This window comes from Chlamydotis macqueenii, chromosome 25, assembly GCF_036417535.1.
Source record: "Chlamydotis macqueenii isolate bChlMac1 chromosome 25, bChlMac1.mat, whole genome shotgun sequence".
In the NCBI taxonomy this organism is placed as follows: Eukaryota; Metazoa; Chordata; class Aves; order Otidiformes; family Otididae; genus Chlamydotis; species Chlamydotis macqueenii.
In genome coordinates, this window is record NC_141580.1 from 5,882,987 (window position 1) to 5,907,521 (window position 24,535).

General features: G+C 59.2%; 2 protein-coding genes across 7 annotated transcripts in view; one reads left to right on the forward strand and one right to left on the reverse strand.

The window, feature by feature from the left end:
* Positions 1-5,657: 5,657 nt before the first annotated feature.
* Positions 5,658-7,929, reverse strand: FZD2 (frizzled class receptor 2). The gene has a single exon (XM_010125797.2). It carries the CDS (start codon positions 7,499-7,501, stop codon positions 5,828-5,830), a length of 1,674 nt encoding a protein of 557 aa, XP_010124099.2. The 5' UTR covers positions 7,502-7,929; the 3' UTR covers positions 5,658-5,827.
* An 8,578-nt stretch (positions 7,930-16,507) lies between these two features.
* Positions 16,508-24,535, forward strand: part of GPATCH8 (G-patch domain containing 8) — a 56,299-nt gene continuing 48,271 nt past the window's right edge. For 2 of the 6 annotated variants that reach the window (XM_086766540.1, XM_086766534.1), the window contains exon 1: positions 16,508-16,637. In XM_086766540.1, the coding sequence (XP_086622666.1) occupies positions 16,593-16,637 (45 nt within the window). In that variant the 5' untranslated portion in view covers positions 16,508-16,592. Of the gene's footprint in view, positions 16,638-16,902; positions 16,940-24,535 lie in introns of those variants that run through there. The other 4 variants (XM_086766536.1, XM_086766537.1, XM_086766535.1 and 1 more) reach the window with 3 other exon arrangements.

A 24,535-nucleotide genomic window follows, 5' to 3' on the forward strand; every position in this document is an offset into this window, starting at 1 on the left:
CTCTGTCATGGGGAGAACCTCCATCGTGGGGGAACCTCCATCGTGTGGGACCAACATGGAGGTCCCTCCGTCACAGAGGAAACTTCCAGTGGCTCTGTGTGTGTGCTTACGTGTGCATACGTGTGCATCCATGCATGCGTGTGTGCAGCCATGCTTGTGCGCGTTTGCCCGCGCTTGTGCATGCCCACGCCTGCGCATGTGCCCACTCCCATGTGCCCAGGCATGTTCAGGCGGGTCAGCGCACACCGACACGCAGGCTTCTGCATGCAGCACAGTGCCCACACGTGTGTGCATGCACACGCCCCTGTGTGCACACGCATGCGTGCGCATCCGCCCCGTTCCCGTTCCCCCTGGCCAGGCCCCTGCTTGCCGGGTGTCCTCCTGTCCCCAGGGACCCCCCGCCCTCCCCCGCCCCGCGCAGCCCCGAATTTGCTATAAATGGTGCGGCAACGCCGCAGGGCCGGCGGCAGCTGGGCCGCGTCAGAGCTGGGGGCCCGCGGGGGTGAGCCCGGGGGCTGAGGACGGGCCAGCTTGTCACACCGCCTGGGCACCGGCAACACTGGCCGACACATGCGTGTGCACACGTGTGCGGGTCCCTGCGAGGCAGTTCAGGGGGCACAGTGAGCCCCAGGCACATGCATGGACATGCACACGCATGGCCGTCGCGTGTGCAGCCCGTGTTATATGTGCTCAGCCCCGCCCCCCCCGCTCCCAGGGTCTTCCCTGCTACACACACCCATTTGCACACCCGCTCACAAACACGTCTGTGGCGTGTGCATCCCCTCCTTGCACACGTGTGCACACACCCACACGTTTCTCACATGCATACCCTCCACACACACCTACGCACACCCCCCTCTTGCACACCCACCCCGCTGCACGTTCACACGCGTTCCCCTGAGCACACACACGTGCACTGACGTGTTCCCCTTTCACACACACTTGCCGTTGCACACACACCCACACACACATGGTCCCCCTTACACACACAGCCCGTTGCACTCTCCTTCGCACATGCACACTCACCCCTTCATGCACCCCTCCTTGCACACTCAGGTACCTCTCCCTTGCACACACACTCCCCTGGCACACACACGTACCCCCCTGGCACATACCCACTCGTCCCTGCACACCTCCTTGCACGTCCCCTTGCACACCCCTTTGCACACATTCCCCCTTTCACATTGCATGAACACACCCCCTCCTTGCACCCTCTTTGCACACCCCCTTGCACACCCAGCCCTCCGTCCTTGCACCCTTCCCTGCACAGACACACTCCCTTTGCACGCACATTCCTCCCCTCCCTGCACCCCACCTTTGCATACACACTGCCCCCGTCGCACGCCCCTCCTTTGCACCCGCACACGCTTTCCCTTGCACCCTCCCTTGCACACACTCCCCTCCTTGCACCCCGGCTTGCACACACACACTCCCCCTCCTTGCACACACACATTCCTGCTCCCCTTGCACCCCCCCCTTGCACACCCCCTTGCGCGCACACCCCGCCCCCCTAGCACACCCCTCTTGCACATCCCCTTGCACGCACACACCCCTCGTACACGCTCACACACACTCTCCCCCTTGCACACCCCCCGCACGCCCCCCGCACGCCCCCGCCCCGGGGTCCCAGCTGCACAAACATTTCCCCGCCTTCACAGGCGCCGCCGCCGCCGGGGCCCCCTCCTCTCTCCCCCCGCCCCCCCGAATTCCGACCCCCGACCCCCCCCCCGCCCCGGGCCAGCTGCGCAGGAACCGCGTGGCCGTGGGGCGGTCCCACGGGGGGGCCCCGGGGGGCGGGGAGGGGAGCGGGGCTGCTGCGGGGTGCGATGGGGGTGGGGAACCGTGTCCGGCCGTCCCGTGGAGGCTCACCAGGATGGAGCCGGGGTCCCAGGCCCACCCATCCCGTGTCCGGCCATCCCGTGTTCTAAGGATGTCGTGTTGGATGGAGGTGGAGAACCATGTCCATCCTACGTTCTCCAGGAGGTTCACCACGATTGGGATGGGGACCCACGTCCACCCATCTCCTGTCTGTCCGTCCCGTGTTCTCCAGGGGAACTGGGATGGGGTAGCATGCTCCCCGATCCTGTTACCGTCCATCCCACGTTCTCCAGGAGGCTCACCAGGATGGGGAGGGGGTCCCAAGCCCACCCATCCTGTGTTCGTCCATCCCATGTTCTCTGGAGGTGTTGGATGGAGGTGGAGCACCGTGTCCGTCCACCTCGTTCTCCAGGAGGAATACCAGGATGGAGATGGGGTCCCACGCCCAACCACCCCACTTCCATCCCTCCCCAGTTCTCCGGGAGGATGCTGGGATGGAGAGGTGACCCCCGTCCCCCGCTCCTGCACCCTTCGGCCGTGACCCCAGCACGGAGACCAGGGTCACTCAGGCCGGGCGGGGGGGTGGAGACCAGATCCTCCTTCTGCCTCAGGAAACCCAACCCTCATTAGTGCCATTCCCTAATTGCCGAGGGGGCTCATCCTGCTTTCCGGCAGCTTCGCCTCCTTTAAGAGCGGCACAGCCAGCAGCCGAATTTAGCCGGCGCGGCCGCCTGTCCTCGCTGGCGTCCGGCCAGGCCTCGGCCAGCCTCCCCGAGATCCCGCTCCAAGCGCCCACGGCCGGGGGGGACGCAACGGGGCCGGGAGCACCCGCGGGGGCCCGCTCTGCCCACGTCACCTGTGGATGCAGATCGCCGTGGCCTCGTGGGGATTAGGGCGCGTGGACGGGTTAGGGACAGCCAGCGGTGTCCCCAGCGAGGCGCTGGGGCGTGTCATGCAGCGAAGGGTGAGCAGAAACCATCAGTGGGGACGCGTGACGTGTCCCCACACACTGTCCCCCGTCACCTCCCTGCTTCCCATCGTCTTCCTGGTCCCCTGCCACCCCCCCGTCACTGCTGGGGACACAGTGACAGGAGGAGGTGGAACCCCCCCTGTCCCCGTCCCCACCCGTGCAAGCCCCGTGAGCCTCCTTGGACACTGGTGTGATGAGTTGTGGGTGCTCTGGGGCGGGCTGGGACGCGCTTTAATTGACTTCTGCCATGCTGGGCAGCTGTGAAAACAGAGCAGGGCTGGTGCGGGGACATCAAAGGGCCCCCAGCACGGTCACAGCAGGACCCGTCACCCGCGTTTGCTCCTTAAGAGAGGAAGGGGAGGAAGGGGGGCACCAGCCTGGGGGGGCATCAGCCTGGGAGGGCTGGGGGTCAGCCGAGGAGGAGGAGGTCCCTGTGCGCTGTCCCCTGCCCCTGGGGTTAGGCTGGGCCTGGGGGACCCCCTCTCTGCCAGACCAGGGGTGACGTGTCCCTCGGGTGACAGCAGGGGACAGAGGGGACGCACCCAATGTGGCTCGCAGCTCAGGCTACAAACAGCCCCGCGAGCCAAAAACTTCCCAAAATCGCCAAAAACTTCCCATAATCTCCAAAAACCTCCAAACTCCCTCAAAAAGAATGAATGCGAGGCCCTGGGCTGAGCCAGACGGCCGCTGCCGGGGCAGGATCCGGCCTAACACCCCCAATCCCAGCTCCAAACCTCCACGCACGGACACAGACCCCCAGCTGGCACCCACGGGGTGCTCGGCACCCACGGAGCTCGGCGGCCTGGGTAACCTCGGCTCTGTTTTCCAAACTGGGACACCGAAGCCTTTCCGGAAAAAAAAAAAAATCTCCCAGCTCCCGCATTCCTGGGTGGAGAGTTTACATTCCCCTCGTCCCCCGGCGAGCCGGGCTTCGCCTCCGGGAAACAAAGCGGCCTTGGGTGGGATTTGCTTTTTGGGAAAGCAGCCTTAGGTGGGATTCGCTTTTTGGGAAAGCGGTCTTAGGTGGGATTCGCTTTTTTTGGGGAGCGGGACCCTGCAACCGGCCGAGGAGAACCAGCAGCACCCCCCAGGCCAGAGCCCCCCCACGGCCAGGGTGACCCCCACCCACCCCACGGCACTGTTGGGTGCCCGGGGCCGAGGGGGCACGGGGTGAGGGAGCAGGGGGTGTCCCCCTGGCCGAGGCTCGTCCTGCCAATGTCACCACCAGCGAAGACATCAGCAGCCATGGACCCAACCCCATTTTCATCCCCATTTTTAGAGTGGGGAGGAGGTGCCGGGGGGGTCCCGGCCGGCCCAGCCCAGCCCTCAAACCGCTTCTCCAAACCGTGGAAGGGGGAGAAAAAAAAAAAATTTAAAAAACCCCAAACCCTGGATACATTTTCCCCCTTCTTCTCTCCCCCCTTCCAAGTCATCGCTGGAAAATTCAACCGGATCCAAAGAGTTTTTCCTTTCCAAAAAGTGCTGGAGAGGCGCTGCCTTAACCCCTTCGGCTCCCGCCGGTCCCTTCGCCGAGAACTGGGATTTTTAAGGAGGTTCTGGGATCGTCCCGGGGCTTTGCTGGGGAAAGGGACCGGCTCAATCCCCCTCGCCAACCCCCTCTGTGCTCCGCAGATCCCCAAATCCCCCAAAACGACGGAGACGGGAAGCGTCGAGGCTGCCCCGGGCCGGCTTTGGGGCACCCATGGGGTCAGCGCTTCCCCAGCCAGGTCTCCCTCTCCATTTTAGGAAGAAATTTTGGGTTTTTTTTCAATTTCAATCCAATCCAGCTGATTAAATCCATCCGTCCCCTCCCCGAGCTCCTCACCAGCCCCAACTCCCCGGAGCCCAAATCCCGACAAAGCCCAACTGGAGCCGGGACCCGCTTCTCTCCGGACACTTGGGATTGGCGGGGGGGGGGCCCATGCACGACCAAAACCCCTAATCCTACAGAAAATGTGAGCTATTTCCTCCAAGAGGCCCCCCCGCCCCGCAAACTCAAACAAAAATCCTTCTTTTCAGGCTTAAATCGATATTTTTTCCCCGCTTTGTTCCAGCTGGAGGGAGATGCCCCGTAGGGTGATGGAAGTGGGGGGCCCAGCAGCACCCAGGGGTGTTCCCCCCCCATTTAATTCTCGATTTTTGTTTTAGGGGAAAAAAAAAAAGCCGTCAGGAATCAGTTAGCGTTTTGCTTTCCTCGCTCGTATTCGCAAAGGGCTGTTAAAAATAAATTGAGGAGGAAAAGTCTGCGGCCGAGCAGGGTGGGGGGTACAGGCAGAGCCCCCAGCCCTGGGGGGGGGGGGGCACAGCCCTGTCACAGCATCCTTTGGGAGTGAGGAGGGGTTCATGAAAAAAAAAAAGCAACTTTCTTGGGGAGTTTCCAAAAGGAGAGGGAGAAAAATGGGAATTTTATTGGCTTTTTTTTTTCCCTTTTTTTCTTCCCTTTTTTGCCAGGGGCCGGCAGAGGAGCTCCCGGGGGGAGCAGGGCTGTTCCGGACCCCCCCGGCCAACGCAACCGGGCCAGGGGAGCGGGAGTGGGGAACCCCCTCCCTGTCCCGGCAGGGTTTTTTTACCTTTTTCTCCTTTTTCCCCCTCTATTTTTCTCATTTTTCCCCTCCTTTTTTTATCCCTCCTTTTTCTCCCTTCCCTCCTCCTTTTTCTACTCTTCTCTTTTGCCTCTCCTTTTTGTTTTTCCTCTTTCCTTTTCCTCCTTTTTTCCCTTCTCCTTTTTTCCCCTCTCTCCTTTTTCTCCTTTTCCCCTCCTCCTTCTCCCCTCTCTTTCTCCCTCTCCCTTTTCTCCCTTTTTTTCCCCACTCCCTTTCCTCCTTTTTTTTCCTCTTTTACTTGTTATAAATAGAAATATATAATTAAATTTACAAATGCTATTTACAGGTTTAATTACAAAAAAAAAATCAAAGAGAAAGAGAGACACCCCTTAGATGTTAATAAATCTAAAAATAAAAAATATATAATAAAACCCCCTCCAAAAAAAAAAATTCAAGCTGAAGGGTGGCAGCAGTGGCGGTGGCCAGGCTCGAGGGGTCACACCGTCGTCTCGCCTTGCTTGCTGTTGGTGAGCCGCGTGTAGAACTTCCTCCAGGAGTGCAGGGTTTTCCCCGACCATATCCAAAAGCCAGAGGTGATGCCCACGATGAGAGTCATGAGATACTTGATCATGTAGACGGTGAAATCGGGGGTCATGCGGGGGGTGAAGTGGAGCGGGCAGGGGATGGCCAGGCTCTTGCAGTTCTGGCTGATCCAGCTGCGCTCCCAGTGCTCGCGGAAAGCCTGCTCATAGAAATAGCAAGCGATGACAATGGTGGCCGGGACGGTGTAGAGGACGCTGAAGACCCCGATGCGAACCATCAACCGCTCCAGCTTCTCCGTCTTGGTCCCGCCGTGTTTCATGATGGTGCGGATGCGGAAGAGGGAGACAAAGCCGGCCAGAAGGAAGGAGGTACCGATGAAGAGGTAGACGAAGAGTGGGGCCAACACGAAGCCCCGCAGAGGGTCGATGTTGTTGAGGCCCACGAAGCAGACGCCACTCAGCAGGTCCCCGTCGATCTGTCCCATGGCCAGGATGGTGATGGTCTTGATGGCTGGCACGGCCCAGGCGGCCAAGTGGAAGTACTGGGAGTTGGCCTCGATGGCCTCGTGGCCCCACTTCATGCCGGCAGCCAGGAACCAGGTCAGGGAGAGGATGACCCACCAGATGGAGCTGGCCATGCTGAAGAAGTAGAGCATCATGAAGAGGATGGTGCAACCTTCTTTCTTGGTGCCCTGTACCACCGTGCGGTAGCCGTCCTCCTGGAAACGCTCGTTGCAGACCACTCTCTCCTCCAGCACGAAGCCAGCGATGTAGGCCACCGACACCATGGTGTAGCAGCCCGAGAGGAAGATGATGGGTCGCTCAGGGTAGCGGAAACGCTGCATGTCCACCAGGTAGGTGGTGACGGTGAAGAAGGTGGAGGCGCAACACAAGATGGACCAGATGAGGATCCAGATGCGGGCGAAACGGATCTCATCCTCATTGAAGAACATGTGGCCGTCAGGACGGGTGGGCTCGCAGGGCGCCGCGCAGTCCTTCTCACCCAAAAACTTGTAGTTGAGGTAGCTGGGCACCTTCAGCGCCCGTGGGCAGTGGAAGGGGTGGTCGAGGGTGGCATAACGTGGGACACCCGGGGTGCCCTGGCCGGCCAACGGCGTGGCGCTGGTGAGCAACGTCGGTGAACCGCCATCTTCTGAATGGTTCTGCCCCACGCAGATCTGTTCGGCGCCGTGCCGGGGGAAATTCTCACAACGTAATCGCTCCGGCCATTGGAAACCGAATTTATTCATCAGGGCTTCACAGCCTTGGCGCGCCCGCTCGCAGATGGAGCGGCATGGCGGGATGGCCTGCTCCAGCACCGTGCAGACCGGCGCATACATGGAGCAGAGGAAGAACTTGAGCTCCAAGGAGCACTGAACCTTCACCAAAGGGTAGAACTGGTGGACCTCCAGCCCCGCGTCCTCCTGGTTGGTGTGACCCAGCAGATTGGGCATGATGGTCTGGTTGTAGGCGATGTCGGTGCAGAGCGGGATGGAGATGGGTTGGCAGAAGCCGTGGTCGGGGATGGAGATGCCCTTCTCGCCGTGCAGCTGGCTCCGGCACGGCGTCGGCACGCTCAGCCCCACCAACAGGCAGGCCAGGGCGGGCAGCACCCCAGGGTGGCCCATGGTGCCCCGAGCTGCTGCGCCTGGATTTACCGTGCCCGGTGCCCAACCGGCCGGTCGCTCCTTCCGTCTGGATCTGCTGTGCCCGGTGCTGCCTCGATGGCTCCCGGTGACCAGATCTGTGATACTCGGTGCTGCCTCGATGGCTCCGGTGCCCGGATCTGCCGTGCCCGGTGATCAGATCCGCGGGACCCGGTGCTGCCTCGATGGCTCCAGTGACTGGATCCGCGGTACCCGGCGCTGCCTGGACGACTCTCGGTGGCCGGATCCGCCGTGCCCGGTGCTGCCCGGTTGGGCCCCGGTGACCGGACGGGCTCAGGAATGAGCCCGGTTTCCCGCTCTACCGTGCGCGGCGGAACGGTGCCCGGTGCCCGGACCGGACGCTCCCGGTGCCCCGGGGCGGGCGGTGGCGCTGGTGGGGTGGAGGAGGGGGGATATCCCGGGGGGTGTTACCGGGGGGGGGGGGGGGGCACCGGGGGCGGTGCCGGGGGCGGTGCCGGGGGTGCCGGGGAGCGGAGCTGCCGCACCGGACGCTCCCGCCGCCTTTGTGCGGGGCAGCGCCGCGTCCCCGCCGGGCGGAGCGACCCCTCCCCGCGCCCCGCCCCTCTCCCGGCCCCGCCCTCCCGCCCCGCCAATCACATTCGAACGGCGCGGCGGCCCCGCCCTCTCCGGCCCCGCCCCGCCCCACCCCCCCGCCCCCAGGGGTCAGCGGGCAGGGGGGAGCGCGGCCCCCCTCACCCCCAAAGTTTTTCCGCGCCGTGAAAACTCCCCCCGCGGCGTGGGGTCGGGACGGGGTCACGGTGAAAAGTTCTTCCTCGTGTCTCCTGCCCCCCCCCGTGTCCCCTGCCCCCCCCGTGTCCCCTGCTCCCCCGTGTCCCCTGCTCCCCCGTGTCCCCTGTCCTCCATGTTCCCCGCTCCCCCCGTGTCCCTTGTTCCCCCCGTGTCCCTCGCCCCCCTCGTGTCCCGGCACCTCCGTGTCCCCCGACCCCCATGTACCCCACCTCTCCCGTGTCCTCTGCTCCCCCGCCGTGTCCCCTGCCTTCCCGCGTCGCCCCCACCCGTGGGGCTGCTCCCTTCACGCCCCACCATGTCCGCCGCCTCCCCGTGTCCCCTGCCCCCCCGCATCCCCCCACCCATGGGGCTGCTCCTCCCCCTCAGCACCCAACCCCCCCCCCCCACCCTGCAGCCGGTCCCCCCCTGTCCCCAGGTCCCCTTTCACGTGCATGGGGCAGGATCAGCCCCCGTGCCCCACTGGCACCCACATGGGCCCCGGAGGCCCCCTCCCACCCACCCAAGGAACAGGGAGCCTCGGCCACCACCCGCGGGGTGCCCACGGCCACCCTGGGGGGCTGCCGGAGCTGGCACCCTATGGCCACACAGGGCCACGGCACAGCCAGGGGTGTCCCCGGTGTCCCCAAATCAGCTGGGGGTGGCAGGGGACATCCTGCCCCCCACCATGGACCCACACCTCCCACCCCAACCGTGGCGAGGGGCACTTCTGTCCTTAAAACTGGAGCAGTGGGAGGGAACGGGGTGAGGAGGATCTGGGACACACTCGGGGGGACTGGGATACACTGGATATACCAGGATGCATGGGGGGGTGGCTGGGACATGCTGAGAGGATCCAGGACACACCAACAGGGGACTGGAACACACTGGGGAGGGACCGGAACACACTGGGGGGATCTGGGACATGGTGGGGCGGACTCGGACACACTGTGGGTGACCAGGACACATCGGGGGGGCCTGGGACACACTGAGAGGATCTGGGACACATCAAGAGGAGACTGGGATATATCGGTGGGACTGGGACACATCAGGAAGGTACTGGGACACACTGGGGGGATCTGGAGCACGGGGAGGGGGGGTTGACCAGGACGCATGGCGGGGGGACTGGGACACGCTGAGAGGATCCAGGACACACTGAGAAAGGGACTGGGACACACTGGGGGGGATCTGGGACACACTGGAGAGGGACCAGGACACATTGGGGGGATTTGGGACGTGGTGGCAGGGACTGGGACACACTGAGGGGGGACCAGTACACATGGGGGGGGACTGGGACATGCCAAGAGGGGACTGGGGGACTGGGACACACTGGGGGGATCTGGGACACACCAGAGAGGGACTAGGATACATTAGGGGGGGGACTGGGACATATTGGGGGGAACTGGGACACACTGGGGGGGGACTGGGACACACTGGGGGGATCTGGGACACGCTGCAGGCCCTCGTCAGGGAAAGAAATGTTGGATGAGGGGGCGCGGGGCTGCCCTTCCCAAAGCAGCACCCCAAGGGGCAGATGGGAATTGGGGGGGGGGTGTGGTGGGCAGTCCGCTGCCCCCGTCCTGCTCCTTTCTGGAGGTGGGGGGGGTACAAGGGGTTTTCTGCCGGCGGCCTCCGTCCCCTGCGCCGCCCTCCCTTTCCTGTAACTTAAGCTTTTGTTGTGAGCAGGAGAAGCCCGGGCTGCCTTGAAAAGAGGGCCCCAGTGCCTTTCAGAGCGTAATTGAAACCATTGCGCGGCTCCGGCCGAGGGGGAGGGGCGGGGGGGCTCCAGAAATCAAAGCCCGGGAAGAGGTGGGGGGGACACACGATGCGCTCCCGCTCCCAGCATCCTCCTCACCCTCGCCGGCTGTCCCGGGCCGGACGTGTCGGTTGGCACCGCGCGGCGGTTGGTGGGACGCTGGGGGCTCCCCCGCTTTCGCAAAGGGGTTGGGGATGGGAGGGAGGGGGTCCCTGTGGCCCCCAAACGAGGCCGGGACAGTGGGTGCTGGGAGTGAACTGGGATGGGAGGGGTGCCAGCGGCCGGGCCCCCACCCACCCCACGGCCGGGGCACCCGTGGGTGCTGGTGTTGGGGAGTGCACTGAGCCCATGGCCGCCATGTGTCGGGGAGGGCGGCACGGCACGGCACGGCTGGCGCTTTGGCGGTGGTCCAGTGAGTCCCCGGCTGGGAGGCTGCCGGCCAAGGGCCTGGCAGGGTGCCGGGCCGCGGGGGCCGCAGCCGAGGCTGGATCCTGGGGAGCGGCTGCCTCCCGGCTCCCCCCGCGTTTGCAGGCCTGAGGTGGGGGGGCCCCTCTGGCCATGGCTCCCCTGGGCCCCTCGGATGCAGGGCCTGGCTTGGATGACCGCCGCGGTGTCCCCAGCCTGGGTGGCCTTCGCCCCAGCCTCGCCAGCCAGGGACAGACAGGGTGCGGGGGTGGCTGCAGAGCCACGTGGATCTTGGCTTCCTAAAAGCGTCAGATTTGGACTTCTTTCCGGGAGCAGGGGGGATGTCACTTCCAGAGGGGCTGGGGCTGTCCCCACGCTCCCTGTCCCGGGTGCTGTGGGGTGCCGCAGGCTCAGGACAGGGGATCCCCAGGGGCTCTGGGCACTGGGGGCACATGGGGACGTGGTCCCAGCCGGAGCGGGCACTGCTCCCTCCCAGGGAGGGGGAAAGCTGGAGCAAATCCGCCAGCCAGCACCGGGAGGGACCCCTGGGTGGGCTGGGGGGTACTGGGGGACACCCCAGGGAGGCAACTGGTGGGGTCCTACCCGCTCAGGGGTGTCCCCTCACAGGGACGTGTAGGGTGGCTGGGAAACCCCTTGGGTCCTCTTTGTCCCCATCACCGTGCTGCCAGGGGCGTGCTGGGTGGGAGAGAGCCCTGCCCCCTCCCCAAAAGCTTTCCTGCAGGGGTCTGTGTGTGGCATCCTGGGCAGAGGGGACCCTGTGAGGACAGGGACCCATCCCAGCACCCAGCAGGAGAGGATGGGTGCTGCCAGCTGGCTAGACTGGGCGTTACTGGGAGTACGGGGCCAAGCCCAACTCCCCCCAGGGTTCCCCCTCGCAGGGGTTGGAGGGACCTAGGAGTCCTGAGCCCCCCGTGGCTCCGCTCTCACTTCATCCCAGTACAGCACTGGAGGATGCTGGTGGGCACTGGGTGCTCCCTGCCTGCAGCACCCCAGGGTCCCCAGCTCACTGCCTGTCAGGGGATGGCCCACGGGTGCTGTGCTGGTGGCTCCGGTGTCCCCGTCGGAGGTGGTCCCCATGCAGCCCCTCTCGCTGGGATGCCAGGGTGCTTGTGCAGTCCTCCCTGCACCCAGGGGTGGGGGGACACCGGTGGAACCCCCCCGGCTCCTGGCCTTGGGCCCCTGGCAGCACCCCAAGGGGCACCCAGCACCCCCAGCCCAGCCGAGGGCAGCTCTGGCCCCTCTCCGAGCCCCCTCCCCCGGGGACAGGAGGGGCACACCCAGGGGTGATGCGCGGGCTGCCACAGCAGCTGGCACCGACCCTGCACGCGGCCCCGCTCTCGGGCTGGCGGCCAGCACCGCAATATATTTTTAGGGTGGGGTGGGGGGCTCCAGCAGCACCAGCTCCCACCACCCGCGTCCCCTTGGGAACGCGCACAAGAAGGGTGAAGCAGGAATGGAGGGACCAAGCGGCTGCACCAGGTGGTGCCGGGCGGGACGGGGACCCCCGGGGGTCCCCCAGGAGCTCGGAGGCAGGGCCCTCCCAGCCCCTGCCCTCGGCTTTGTTTCACACTTGAGCCTCTAATTAAAACCAGCCTGGGCTGCGGCGGCTCAAGGTGCCAGCGGAGGACAGGGGTCCGTCACCGAGGGAACAGAGAGGGATGCGGGGCCCCCAGCACCGGTACCGCGGGGCCCCCTGCACCCCATGTGTGAGCGGGCACATATGTGCAGGCATGCACACACATGTATGTACACACGTGCACACACAGCACCCGCAGGAGGGGCGAGCATAGTGACATGGGAGTGGGGCTGGGGGGGTCGGTGGGTACTGGGGGGGCGAGAGTGCTGAGGGGTGCTTGTATGAAAAGTCTTCTGGCACGTGTGTCTGGTTTGTACTGGTCTAAACCGGTCTAACGGTCTGCAGTGACTCCATGGGGTGGGATTGCTCCCTGAGCAGCACTGGCTGGGTGGGCTGGCGGGGTGAGCCAAACCCTGGGGTACCTGTGGGGTGAGCTGTGGGGTGAACTGGGCCCCCGGGTGCCCGTGGGGCAGGCCCTGGGGTGAGCCCAGCCCTGGGGTACCCGTGGGGCAGGCCGTGGGTGCAGCGGGCACCCAGGTGGTGCTAGCAGGCACTGGGCTCCCCGTTAGCCGAACCCCAGCACCCAGAGAGTCCCAGGCCGGGCCTGGAGCGCTGACGGGCGACCCTGAGAGCGGACCAGCCCCCACCGAACCGAGGCTCCCGCTGCCCGGCCACCCGCGGGAGCATCCCAAACCCCCACCCCAAACCTGCGGGGGACAAAACCCGAGGTGGCAGCAGGCCGGCCTGCGGCGGCCGGGGTGGAAGCCAGCTTAAGCACACCTTGACCTTGCTGGCAGGGGAGGCGGCCCCGGGCTTGTCCGACACATCTCCCGCCAGCGCCCGCCATTGACAGCACGGCCGGCTCGCGCGCGGAGGAGCCGGCGTGAAAAGGCAGCTTAGGCATCCCCCGCTGCGAGAGATGGATTAGGGGCTTCGGGGAGGGCCGAGGGGCCAGCGAGAGGCACGGCCGCCGCCGCGCGTCGAGGCCAGGCTGTGTGCCGGCGGGCAAGAGCGGGCACGGTGCCACTGGCCACCAGCACCCCGGTGGGGGAAGGGGGCGGCGGGCCAGGCCTGGCAGGGCGGGATGCTGGGGGCTCCCCAAAACGGAGCATGGAAGGGAGAGGGATTGTCCCAGCTCGGGGCGGGGGGACGGGTGGGCTGGGGACCCAGCGCTGGCCTCCGCACGGCCCCCTCGGCGGGTCCCCACGGTGCCTGGACCCTGGACCCCCAGCTGTCGCTGTCAGGAGGACGCGGTATTTTTAGAGCCACTCGGGGACCGGCGGGTGGAGCGGTGACAATTTTTGCAACTGGAAGCAGGCGGTGCGAGGCGGGGGTGTTTCACCCCCCCCGCCCCCGGATTTTCCCCTTTTTTTTCTGATTTGGGGTTGGAAACCCCCGGCGCTGGCCATGGGTCCCCATGGGGTGGAGGGGTCCAGCCATCTCGGCTCTGTCCCAGGACCCGGAGGTGGTGACAGCAATGCCCCACGCAGGCGGTGTGCACCCCTGGGTACCCCCCCAGGACCATCCCTGGTGTACGGGGGGCATCCATGGCCCCGGTGGCCCCATGGTGGGGGTGCCCTGCTCCACAGCCGGCGGGAGGGGACAGGGTGCCCCTGTGCCCATCCCTCCTTGTGCCGGGAACAGCTGTGCCCCTGGCCGATGGCGGGGACCCTGCCAGCACAAGGCATGTGACAGGAGGTGACAGAGCCAGCTGCTATTTATACACAGCCCTGCTCAGGGCTGGGTGTGGGGACGCAGGCGAGCCTGCGCTGCAGGACCGGGGTGGCCCTCAGGGTCATCTGTCCCCCAACACCATCCAAATTGTCCCCATAGGGTGGGGGGGCTGCCCGTGGGACACTGAGCCACCCCTGCGCCCAAAAGGGGCACAGACTGATCCCTGTGCCCAGCGGTCGCACTGAACTGTCCCTGTCCCTGATGGTGCCATGAAGCTGTGCCCCACACATGAGGGCACAGAGCTGTCCCCACGCCAGCCCCTCTGGACTAGGGGGTACTGGGGGCAGAGTGGGGCAGGATAGTCCTTCAGCCCCATCGGGGCCAAGGTGGCGGGTCCAGGGGGCCGCAGCCCCCGCACAAAGCTGCTTTACATGAGAAGAGGGGCCCAGGTGGCCACAGTGCTGCCCTCTGCCTCCCGGCCCACAGGAAGGGGCCTCCCTCTGCGCGCACACGCGCTCACGCTCACCCCCGTAGGTGCACGCCGCACATGTGCAAGCTGGGGGTCGGGGGTCCCCTGGCCTGGGGACACCGTTCCCCTCGGGCAGAGGAGCCCCAGCCCTCGCAGGGCTGCCCCCCCAAAGCGGGCTCAGCCTCTGCCCCAGCCCCTCACGGCCCCAGTCGGGCTCCGCTCACCCCTGCAGCACCGAGGGAAACTGAGGCAGGGGGTGAGGGGCTTCAGGCAGCACTGAGGAGGGCACCCAGCCCTGGGGTGCCAGATTCTCCTTGCCCCAAAGCCCACGCAGGCACGGCTGGGTGCCCCCCACCCACTGGTGACAATGAGCACCGGCCTTGTGCCCCCACCGGGGCGGGGAGGGGCCATGTCGGGAAGGGGTGTAAGCCACCGGGACACCCGCTCCTGCTGGGGGAGCTGCCACTCTCCACGGGGGTGCCAGGCACCCATGCTCCCTGCCCCGGGTCTCATCCTGCCCGGCTTGAAAAGGCTCCATCTCCCTGCGGGGACACGTCCGGCTCAGACCCCCCAGGGTGGGTGGGGGTCCCACAGTGTGGGTGGGGATCCCACTGCCTGCCAGGGGGAGCAGGAGCTCCCTCTCGTGGGCACAGTCCCGGGACTGAGCAGGGCCCAGAGTGCCCACCCGGTACCCGGGGGGCTGCTCCACGAAGCGGAGCTCCCAGCTCCACCCTGCTCGCCTGGACCCCTCCAGGTGCTTCGGGAGGACAAGGCGGGGCACAGTCCCCTCAAAAAGGGGGGGAGCCAGGATTAGAGAGATTTCCTCGGGGCATTTCCGCAGGGCTGCTGATGTGGGGCAGCAGGACGAGAGCAGCATCTCTCGTGGCAAGTTAGAGTCAGATGCGTGAAGGAGCTGCACGCAGGAGCTGTGGCAGCGCAGCCCAGCCTGGCACGCTGCAGTCATAGATCAAGTCACCTCTGCGATGAGCTACGCTGCCCAGCACAAAGTGCAGCCCCCGCTTCGGCCTCCCCTGCCTCCCACCCGCAGCCTCCCTGCGCAGGGCTGGCCGGCACACCCATCAGCAGGTCGGCTGGCACAGCCGGAGGCACGGTCTGGTGAACACGCTACAGACAGGCCTGTTCCCAGCTCGGACGAGGCAGCAGAGGGCAGCACGCAAGCAGGATCCGGGGACTGAGGAAACGGTAAAAGAAAACGAATGAATGGAGAGACAGATGGGGTCCGGTTTTCCTGCTGTCGGGGACGGCGGGGAGATGGTGACACACGCCGCCATGCTTGCTCAGAGACAGCTGGTAACAGCTGTGGTGGTCGATGGAAAGCAGGGCCTCGTCCCCCGCGGCCCCTGCGCTCAAACGCCGGCAGGGTGCTGTGAGGCAGAGACCTCCGGCATCCCCTGGTGCACGCAGACCTGCGGCGCTGCTCCTCTGCCACCTCATGCGGGGACCTGGCTGTGCTTGCACAGGCCAGGTGCACACCTCCCCGCTGCAGGGTGAAGAAAGGCCCCGGCAGCCTGGCTGAAGGCGGGAGCAGGGCCCCGGGCATGGCTCCGCCTGGCCCCGGTACCCAGCTGACATGGTCGGCTCCGAGCACCGGGATCCAGCTCAGGCTTTGCCCTGGGCACCACGGCCTACCGCAGGGCCGGCCCCGGGGACATCATCACCGGCCCCCAGGCCCCACCAGCGCCCCGGGGCTGGCCCCAGGCCCCCGGGCCAGCTGGGCCCCGAGCCTATCCCCGCCGCCCGAGCGGCGCTGGGCGACCCCGAACCGCCCAGACCCCTCCCGCCCGAGCCCCCTCTGAGGGACTCTGCGCATGCGCTTCCTCAACAGGCAGCGGCACCCGCGGCGCACGCCAGCGGGCGGTGGTGAGTCCGTGCTCCTTATTGGTTCGTATCGCCATCACTCAAGAGGTTGGGGCAGCCCCATTGGTTGGGGCCGGAAGGCAGAAAAGAGGCTAGTGCCCTCCTTGTGCCCCGGGTCGAGTTCTCATCGCCTGGCGGCTCTGCGCACGTGCGCAGTGAGACGGGGGGCGTGGCGCTGTCGCAGGTTGCCAGGGTGCGCACGCAGGCGGGGAGCGGTGCGTGCGTAATGCGCCCTCTGTTTCAAATCGCAACGGGGCTCCGCTGAGCGTTACCCGTGCGGCCGGCGGTGCTTGCCGCCCTCCGCCGCTCCGGCAGCCGCCTGTCAGTGGGCCGGCGCTCACGCTGCCGCCTCCCCTGCCGCGGTGCGTCCCCCCCCCTCCCCGCTGGCGCCGCCGTGAGGCCGCTCTCCCGCGCCGCTCACGTGACCTGCTCTGCCGCGCATGCGCGGAGCGGCGCGGCGCGGCGGGGGCGGTGCTGAGGGGAGGCGGCCGGAGGCGCGGGGCCGAGCCGGGCCGGGCCGGGCCGAGCGAGGCGGCGGCGGCGCAAAATGGCGGACAGGTTCTCCCGCTTCAACGAGGACAGGGACTTCCAGGTAACGGCCGCGCCGTGGGGTGGCGGGACCCCGCTCTGCCCCGGGCGGCCGCGGCTCCCTCAGACCGGGGCGGGCCGGCCTCCCCCCGCGCCGGCGGCGGGGCTTTGTGCGCGGGCCCGGCGCTCGGCGGCGGCGGGTAACGACACAAAGGCGGGAGCGCGGGGGGCCGCGGCGGGCTGTCAAGGTGACCCGCGGGAAGGGGCCGGCCCGGGGAGGCGAACAGCGGCCGGCGGTGCCGTAAGGGCGGCGGGGGGCAGCGGGGCGGCGGGGACTCGCCCTCCCCCGCAGGAACGTGCGTTTCGGTGGGTTTGGTTTTTTGTTTTTTTTTTTTTTCTTTTTCTGGTATGTTAGGCCGGAGGCTGGCGGGAGCGGCAGCCCGGCGGGCTGCGGGTCGGGCCGCGGAGCTCACCTGCCCGCCGCCGCTCCCCGCTCCCGGCCGGGGGCTGCCCCAGCCCGGCCCCGCACCCCGGCCGAGGCCGCCCCGGCTGCCCCAGCCAGTGCCAGCGAACCCCTCTGTGGGAAACGCCTCTTCCTTCTCGGATCCCCCCCTCCAGAAAACATTAGCGTTTCGGTGTAATTACCGCCACTGTTGCTGTCTTAAAGGGGATTTAAATAAACAAGGCCGAAGTTAACGTTGACTCGTTAAGCCGAAACAATGGCATTTTGTTTTCTGACTTCAGCCTGAGAGCGTCTCGAGGTTAGAAAGAAAAACAAAAGGAGTGAGAATAAACGCAACTCGAGAAGAGCCATTGATGAGCTTTTGTGTGTCGTCCTTGTTTCAGGAGCTCAGAGCTGGAATATTGCTTTCCACCCAAACTCATGCTTTTCATGTAAAGATCTGGGAGTTTTTGTTTTTTTTTTATAGTTGCGTAATTCTGCTTAATGTAGCATTCAGGCACAATCTTGAAAACAGTGAGGACATCCAGTAGTGAATCATTTATGTTGTCCCTTCTGGATGTTTTAGGGGATGTGTGCTTCGTAAGTCGTTATTAATCTGCGTTAGGAACACACGAGAAAATACATGTCAGCGTGGATGACTGCACCGTTCGCCTTCCCTTATCTGTGGTCTGTAGGTACGGCTTCCTAACGCAGCGCTAAACACAGGGATTGGTTTGCATCGTTCATTTCCTTAAATTAAGAAAGGAGTAGTAATTAATATTGAAATGGTCTGATTCAGTTTTGAAGTTCCTGCTTCAGGAAGTGGAGGGAGACAGATCTTGGGTTTGAAAATACGTTTCTCTTAATAGTTTGGGAGGGGATAGATGGGGAACCTCAAACAAGTTGAGTACTGCAAGATAAACTCAAGAAATGGGTAGGCTCTGTAGCTGTGTGTTGCACAACTTGTTCACGTGTGCCTTTTGCTTGGTGTCCTTGTTCTTGGCCCTTTGTGGGGCAACCCCTTTGCAAAAGGAAAATAATTGTAGCAGCAAAACCTGTTACTGTGTCATTGCCCTGGTCATGCAGGGAGAATGTGTAGTGATGTCAGAGAGGAAACAGGGCTCCATTACCCGATGCTGAAATCTTAAAAGCTGCCGAGTGTGCTCAGAAACAATAACCCCGTCACAACCCTGTTTTCCCTTGACTTTAAGAAAGGGCACTATTTTTAATTGGGACTTTAGCCATGCCGAATATCAGGCTTTCGTTGTCTTTCCTGTATACTAGAGTAAAAAATAAAAAGGTAGAGGTTTTTTTTTTTTATGCTAGGGTTAATTTCTCTGTTCTTTTCTCTGTGAAAATTTGCCAGGGAGAAGACATTTTATTTTGTGTGTTAAAGCTTCCTTCGAGGGAAAAGTGGAGTCAGTCCTCTGGGAAGAACAGCTTGGAGGTTGTTAAAGCTTGCAGAGGACGGAACGTGAAAACGATGAGCTGTGAAAGGGCCGGTTAGAGGGAGGCTGGGCCCAAATATCTTGGCCAAGGTCGCACTGAATTGGTGGGAGCTCAAGATCCTGTGTGTGTACCCTGACGCTTGGTCAGTCTAACAATTTTTCTGAAGGTGGAGGAAGGCTTTTTAAACCTTGTTTTTCCTTCTTAATCAAAACCACTTTCAGAGAAGACTTTTGGCTTTTTAATCTATATTTAGATGGAGGTCACTTGAGATACAACACCAGCATGGAATAAAGGAAAAGGCTTGCTGTGCTGTGTGCTTGCTGTGAAAGCTGTGCTCTCACTGTTCCTAAGCGTAGGTAAAATATGCCTGCCTTTAGCCTGCAGCTTTTCGTCATCTCGAAAATACTAGTCGCAAAAACTACAGCAGAAATAAGACACGCTGTTAGTGTGAAGTCAGAAATTTGTACGTAGGCTCTCTTTGCAGGAGTGTTTCTGTCAGTGTTAAGAATGTCTTTTTCATGCAATTTCTACCAGTTTTAATTCTTTACTGCTAGTCTGTTGAGAGCCAAGTAGGCATGGCAGAAGGGAGGGGACGCTCTAAAATGACACGACTCGAAGCGGGGATGGATGTGGCATGGCGAGGGGGAGGGAGGCTGTCAAGATACCTCGGATTTCATTCTTGGGTGATCTACTTGTGGCCTTCTTGCTGAAGTAAAAGGATGTGTTACCATCTCCAGAGGGGAAGAGAAACAGAAGGTCAGCAGTAAAGTGCGTGGGTCAAAGGAACCTTTCAGCTGTTTGAAAGAAAGGCAAATGGTTTGGGATTAGCGATGTGGCTAAAGGAAGAGAGTCACTGGATGAAAAAACCCAGCATTTTAGAGTTTTCTTTAATGTTATCAGCCTTCTTTCTGGAAGGAAACTGGAAAAATTCTGAGTTTGGGGGGATTGGTTTGGCCAATGTGCAAATTGAGCAATGATGTGGGCAGGGGAGAGATGAAGTTAGCAGCGTGGGATTTGCAGAGGTGATAGTCGCATTTCTGAGCTTCTGATATGCTGGGGAGAAGTGGATTAAAGGTGAGATTGCTGCTGGGAGCTATTCTTTCCTCCCCTGAGCCTGACTAAAGGAAGCTCAGTGTGATCAGGCAAGACAGGAATGGAAATGTGCAGCACTGGAGGGAAATTACTTCAGGAGGGAGAGGACCTAAACCGACTCAGAAAAAGAAGGTATGAGTAGCCTGATGATGACAAAGGGAGAAGTATTGTTGAGCAGAGGGATCAGCTGAGGACTGGAGAAATACGGAGGAGTGGGGGACCTTCCCGTGTCTGCAGCCGAAGTCATATGATGGATATAAAGAGAGCTGCATAGGGAATGGAGACACTTACAATGGGGTTGTAAGTAACCCTCTGGAAAAGTAGCTAGTGTGAGGATAAGGTCAGACATCTGTAAGGATATGATCTGTAAGTTCTATGATTCTATGATAAAGACTGTGGTATGGAGGGAGAGGAGAAAAGGCTATGTATTCAGACGTTATTCTGAGCCCTCTCTATGTAGAGTGGAAGTAACCTTAACGTTGAGGATGGTTTGAAAGTTGAAATTTCCAAAGGAGCAGGAAATGGCATCGGAGGACATCGCTGCATTGAGGTGATGAAGCAGCTTTTGGGTTTTTCTTACAGGATTGTCTTGCTGTGCTGTGTAGCTTTAGAATCCACACAAAGAGCGTAGATCCTCTTCTCTTTTTCCTGTGTGCTCCCAAGCCTTGGAGAAACTCGAGGGAAAGCCCCGGTTTTGACTGTATTTTGCAGGTGCTGAACTTGAGGGCAGCTCCAGTTAAAGGTGTTGAGCTTTGCTCTGTCCGTTAATACCCTGTCTCTCCCTCACCGGGGCGGCACAGCAGTTTGTTTGGGAGGCTTTAGGAGTGGAATGAATTGCTGAAGGAGGAAGGATGTTACTGACCTTCCTTCTTTTTCTTCTCCCTGGGCTCTGAAATGGCAAGTTAAGTCTGCTGAATGGCTTACCCAAATAAATCCCAACCTTTTTCCCTTTTCCATTACGGGAGGGATTATTTTTGAGTGGGCCGCTGACAAGCTTAGTCCTTTGGTTAAAAGATCGTACTGCTAATCTGTCGCGGGGATGTCTGTCACTTGTCTGCTTCTGCCATCTCCTGGATTGACTGGCTTCCCCCACGGCAGAGACAGACTTGTGAACCATTGTAACTTTGTGTAATTATGAACGATGGCTGTCAACTGTGCTAACAGTATTTTAGAAGCATTACTGAAAGCTCTGTGAATACATGAAACTACTGCGATGAGGAAATATATTTTTAGTGTTATTTTTGTAATTGCAGTAGTTTTATTCCGTAGATTAACTATACTGAACTCAAAGAACGAATACTGTGGATATCTCCATGTTGCTGAAATCCAGCGGAACTACCAGTTACTCACAGATGTTGAGAAAACGTTTTTTCTCTATATCTTTCTCCTTTTCATTGTTGAAGCAGAAATATTATGAGCCATATGTGTATATGTGTACAATAATTTCCTCTTCCTACGTACATTGCACTTACTTGCATCATTAGCCAGATGGAACACAAACTGTTCTGTCTCTTGTTTTTTGGTTTGTTTTTTTTTTTTAGTTTGTTGTATAGTCTATAGTAGAATAACACTTCCACCAAAGAGAAATGCCTTGTTTTCTAAACTGGGTTGAAATGTGGCCAGTCTGAACCTCAGTTCTCATGTTCTTGCTTACACCAAGAAGATAGGTGAGTTTTTTACCCCTCCAAAGGATTCAAAGAGCGAACCGAGCACGTCGCTGTTACTGGCTGGTCTGCGCTTCTAGTCCTGCCCTTTCCAGCAAGTTGAGCTGAACACTGATGGCGTGGGGATTTTATGCTTTTTAATTGGCAGAATGTCAGGGATAAGTTTTGTTCCCAAGCGGCTTAGGGAGTCCGGCTTACTGGACATCTGGGCCAACAGCGTGGAGTTTTAAAATCTGTCCTTCTAGTGAGTGCATGTTGTCAGTGACTTCAATTCGTTTCTTAGGTGCTGCCTAAGGCAAAAATACTTGATTTTTGTATCCTTCAGCAGGTCATGACTACTTGTGCGTTATGTGGCAAAGTAAGTTAATGGCTTTTTTCTGTGCTGCAAGGGAATACACAGGGTAATTTTCTTTTCCCTGCTTTTACTAGTTGGGGGAACAAAAAGTTAATGTGGGGGAGTGAGGGAAGGAATAGGACTGGAGTCGCTGCACAGGATGGTATCCTGATCTTCCAAGTGATAGCAGATCCCTGTGTGTGAATTTGCCTTTGACAAATGTAGCTGAGAGCAGTCCAGGAGGTAGCCCTTTCCATGGCATGTTTTCTAATTTAAGAATTAATCTTAGATTTTCTAAAATCTATTAGTGCTGTTTGGACACCCTCATTTATCACTAGATGAGAGTTAAATTTCTGCTATAGGCATGGCACAGGAAGGATGCTGCTCTTACCTCCTTGGCAATTCGTGCTGACCGCTCTCAGCTGAGCAGAGCAGGAACATCTGAGCTGTGGCTGATTTTCTGCCTGCCTGTGTGAGCAAGGAAGGGAGGAGAAGACTAGGGGAAAATGAATTTAAGAGTGAATTGAATGGTGTTGGCTCCATGTTTAGAAGATCACAGGAGAATCTGAACTTCAGTGTGAATTTTCGGAACTCGTGGTAAGTTAGGTTTATGTAGACCTTTTTTCCTGTCTTGGTTGTACTTTTCCCTACTATGTTTTTTGTCACTCCTGTTTTCTTTTCTTGTGCAGTTATGTTCTCAGTTGCCGTGGCTAACTGAATAAGAAAGGAAACGCTTTATTCTACAGCCCCACAAACCATGTCTGAGCTATCTCTGCTTCTTCTGAGTCAGCCCCTGCGAGACAAAGCAAACCTCTCCTAACACCCGCTGCACGGGGATGTGGAGCTTTTTGAGTTCAGCTGATCAAAAAGCACTGTTGCAGTACCTGGCCAACTTTTCCTCAGTTGACGTACACTTTTTTTTACCGTACAGTTTTAAACCTATAGTAATTCTTGGTGCTTTCCATATTCAGACAACTCTACGAGCAATTAAGACATTTGAGATTTTAGCCATTCACAGGTTTAAAGCCAGAAGTTGATGTCAGAATGTCTGCTGTAAATATCCAGGCACCATGTACCCATTGATTTCCATCGTTTGACCCAGATTTAAGTGCAGAAATTAGTGTTTGGCTACCGTATCTCTCTCTCTTGAAGACAGCTGGTGATGGTGAACGCTTTCCTTTGTAGATTGTTCTGTAGTTTGGCCACCGAAAGGTGTATGTTCCTTTGTTTTTCTATTTTCAGGTTTTAGCTGTTGTTTCTTATTATGTGCTTTTTTGCTATGCCAAAGCACGCGTTAGTACGCTGCCTCCTCTTATGTGAGGGCATATGTAACGTTTCTGTCTTAACCCTAACCTCTTTTGAGAGCCTTAACAGTCTGATCTCTGAATTCTCCTGTTGCAGGGTATTTTGCCATTCCCGTTATGTTGCTACGGCTTCCTGCATCCTAAAATTTTCCACATTTGTGACTTGAAGACTTGCACAGAGGAGTTTAGAAAAGACTCCATCTGTATAATATACGGAGATAAACGTCTTTTTTACTACTCTGTTCTTATTTGCTGTTACTTTGTTACACGCCCTTGGACTGTGTTTTTACCCTTTTTGCTACTGTACTGTGTGAAGAAGTTTTAACTTGGATTTTTCTGGCCTGCTGGGGTGTAGCCCTGTGCTGGAGGTGTTTTTGTCCCGGGCTCTGTGAAAACAGACTTTGTTACGCAGGTCAGACTGCTCTGTACAAACACGTTGTCCATGTTGTTGCTTACCAATTGTTGGGCTTTGTGATTTTCAAACCGAGTTGGCAGTTGCTCTGTTTCCCCTTTGGTCATTGATAATAATGTTGAATGGTACCAGGTCTCGTGAATGAGTTACGAGTTTGCATCCAGTTAATGTGCTCCTGAGTGAGATTTTCTGTGATGTTTTGGTGTAGAAACAATTCTTTATCAAGTCAAACACCATATTAAGAAAAAAAAAAAACAGTACTACAAAAGCTTGGAAGTTTGTGGTGGTAAATAAATTATATCCTAGATGTTGATTAGCATCCTGCCCCATTAGAGTATTTTCTGTCTCCTGTTTGAAAGCCCTTGTTAGTCAAAGTGCAGGTGCTGGAAGCTGCAGCATCTTCTGCTTTGGGGGTATGTTAGGAAATGGCTAAGAGAAAACTCGGTGAGTGAAACCAATGCTGATAGTCTTCAGTACAGTTGCTGGAAGCCTTGGAGAAGTGAACAGCATCCCTCGTGTGCTGGAACAGATCTAGAGCCGGCATTGGTAGCTGTGGAAGGAATCTGAAAGACATTAAATTGTTCCTGTTTGATACCAAGATATGCAAAGCATAGCAAAGCGGGAACCTGCATCTGGCTTCCACTCTTTTTTTGTGTTAAGCTGTTTATCTCACAACTCTAGAACATGGTTTTTAATTGGACAGCTCTTAACTAGGTATTTATATGCACGTTTTCCTGGTTTAAAGCTCTTGACCTATGAGTAGTCTTGAATGTGTTCTGGCAGGGGATTTTTCAGTGGTTTTGGACTTAAAGGTAGAATTTTGCCATCAAAATTAACTTTTAGTTTGGTAAACAAAGGATGCCATCAGCTTCTCAACGTGTAATTACAAGGTGCTTTCAGAAGTTGCCAATTGAAATTCATATCCAAATCTTAAGTGATTGCTTCTGTTGTATTGACTTGAGAGGATTTTTGGTGTAAGTACTCTCAAAATAATTGATGTGTGTTTGCCTACAATGAGGTTTTGCTGCAGCTTTCACGAGATGTTGACTGTAAATATTAATCTATTTCAGAGAGCATGGAGATGTGTGGTGTCCGTAATTACGTACTTGTATTACTTATTAACGGGAAAGGGGCTGGGAAAGTGATTTATAACATGCGGAAGGCTATGAAAATGTTAGCTGTTGTTTGTGAATGCTTTACCTCTGTGGTACTACAAAAGGATAACTTAGTGGGTTTTTTGGTGTGGGTTTTTTTTTTGTTTTTGT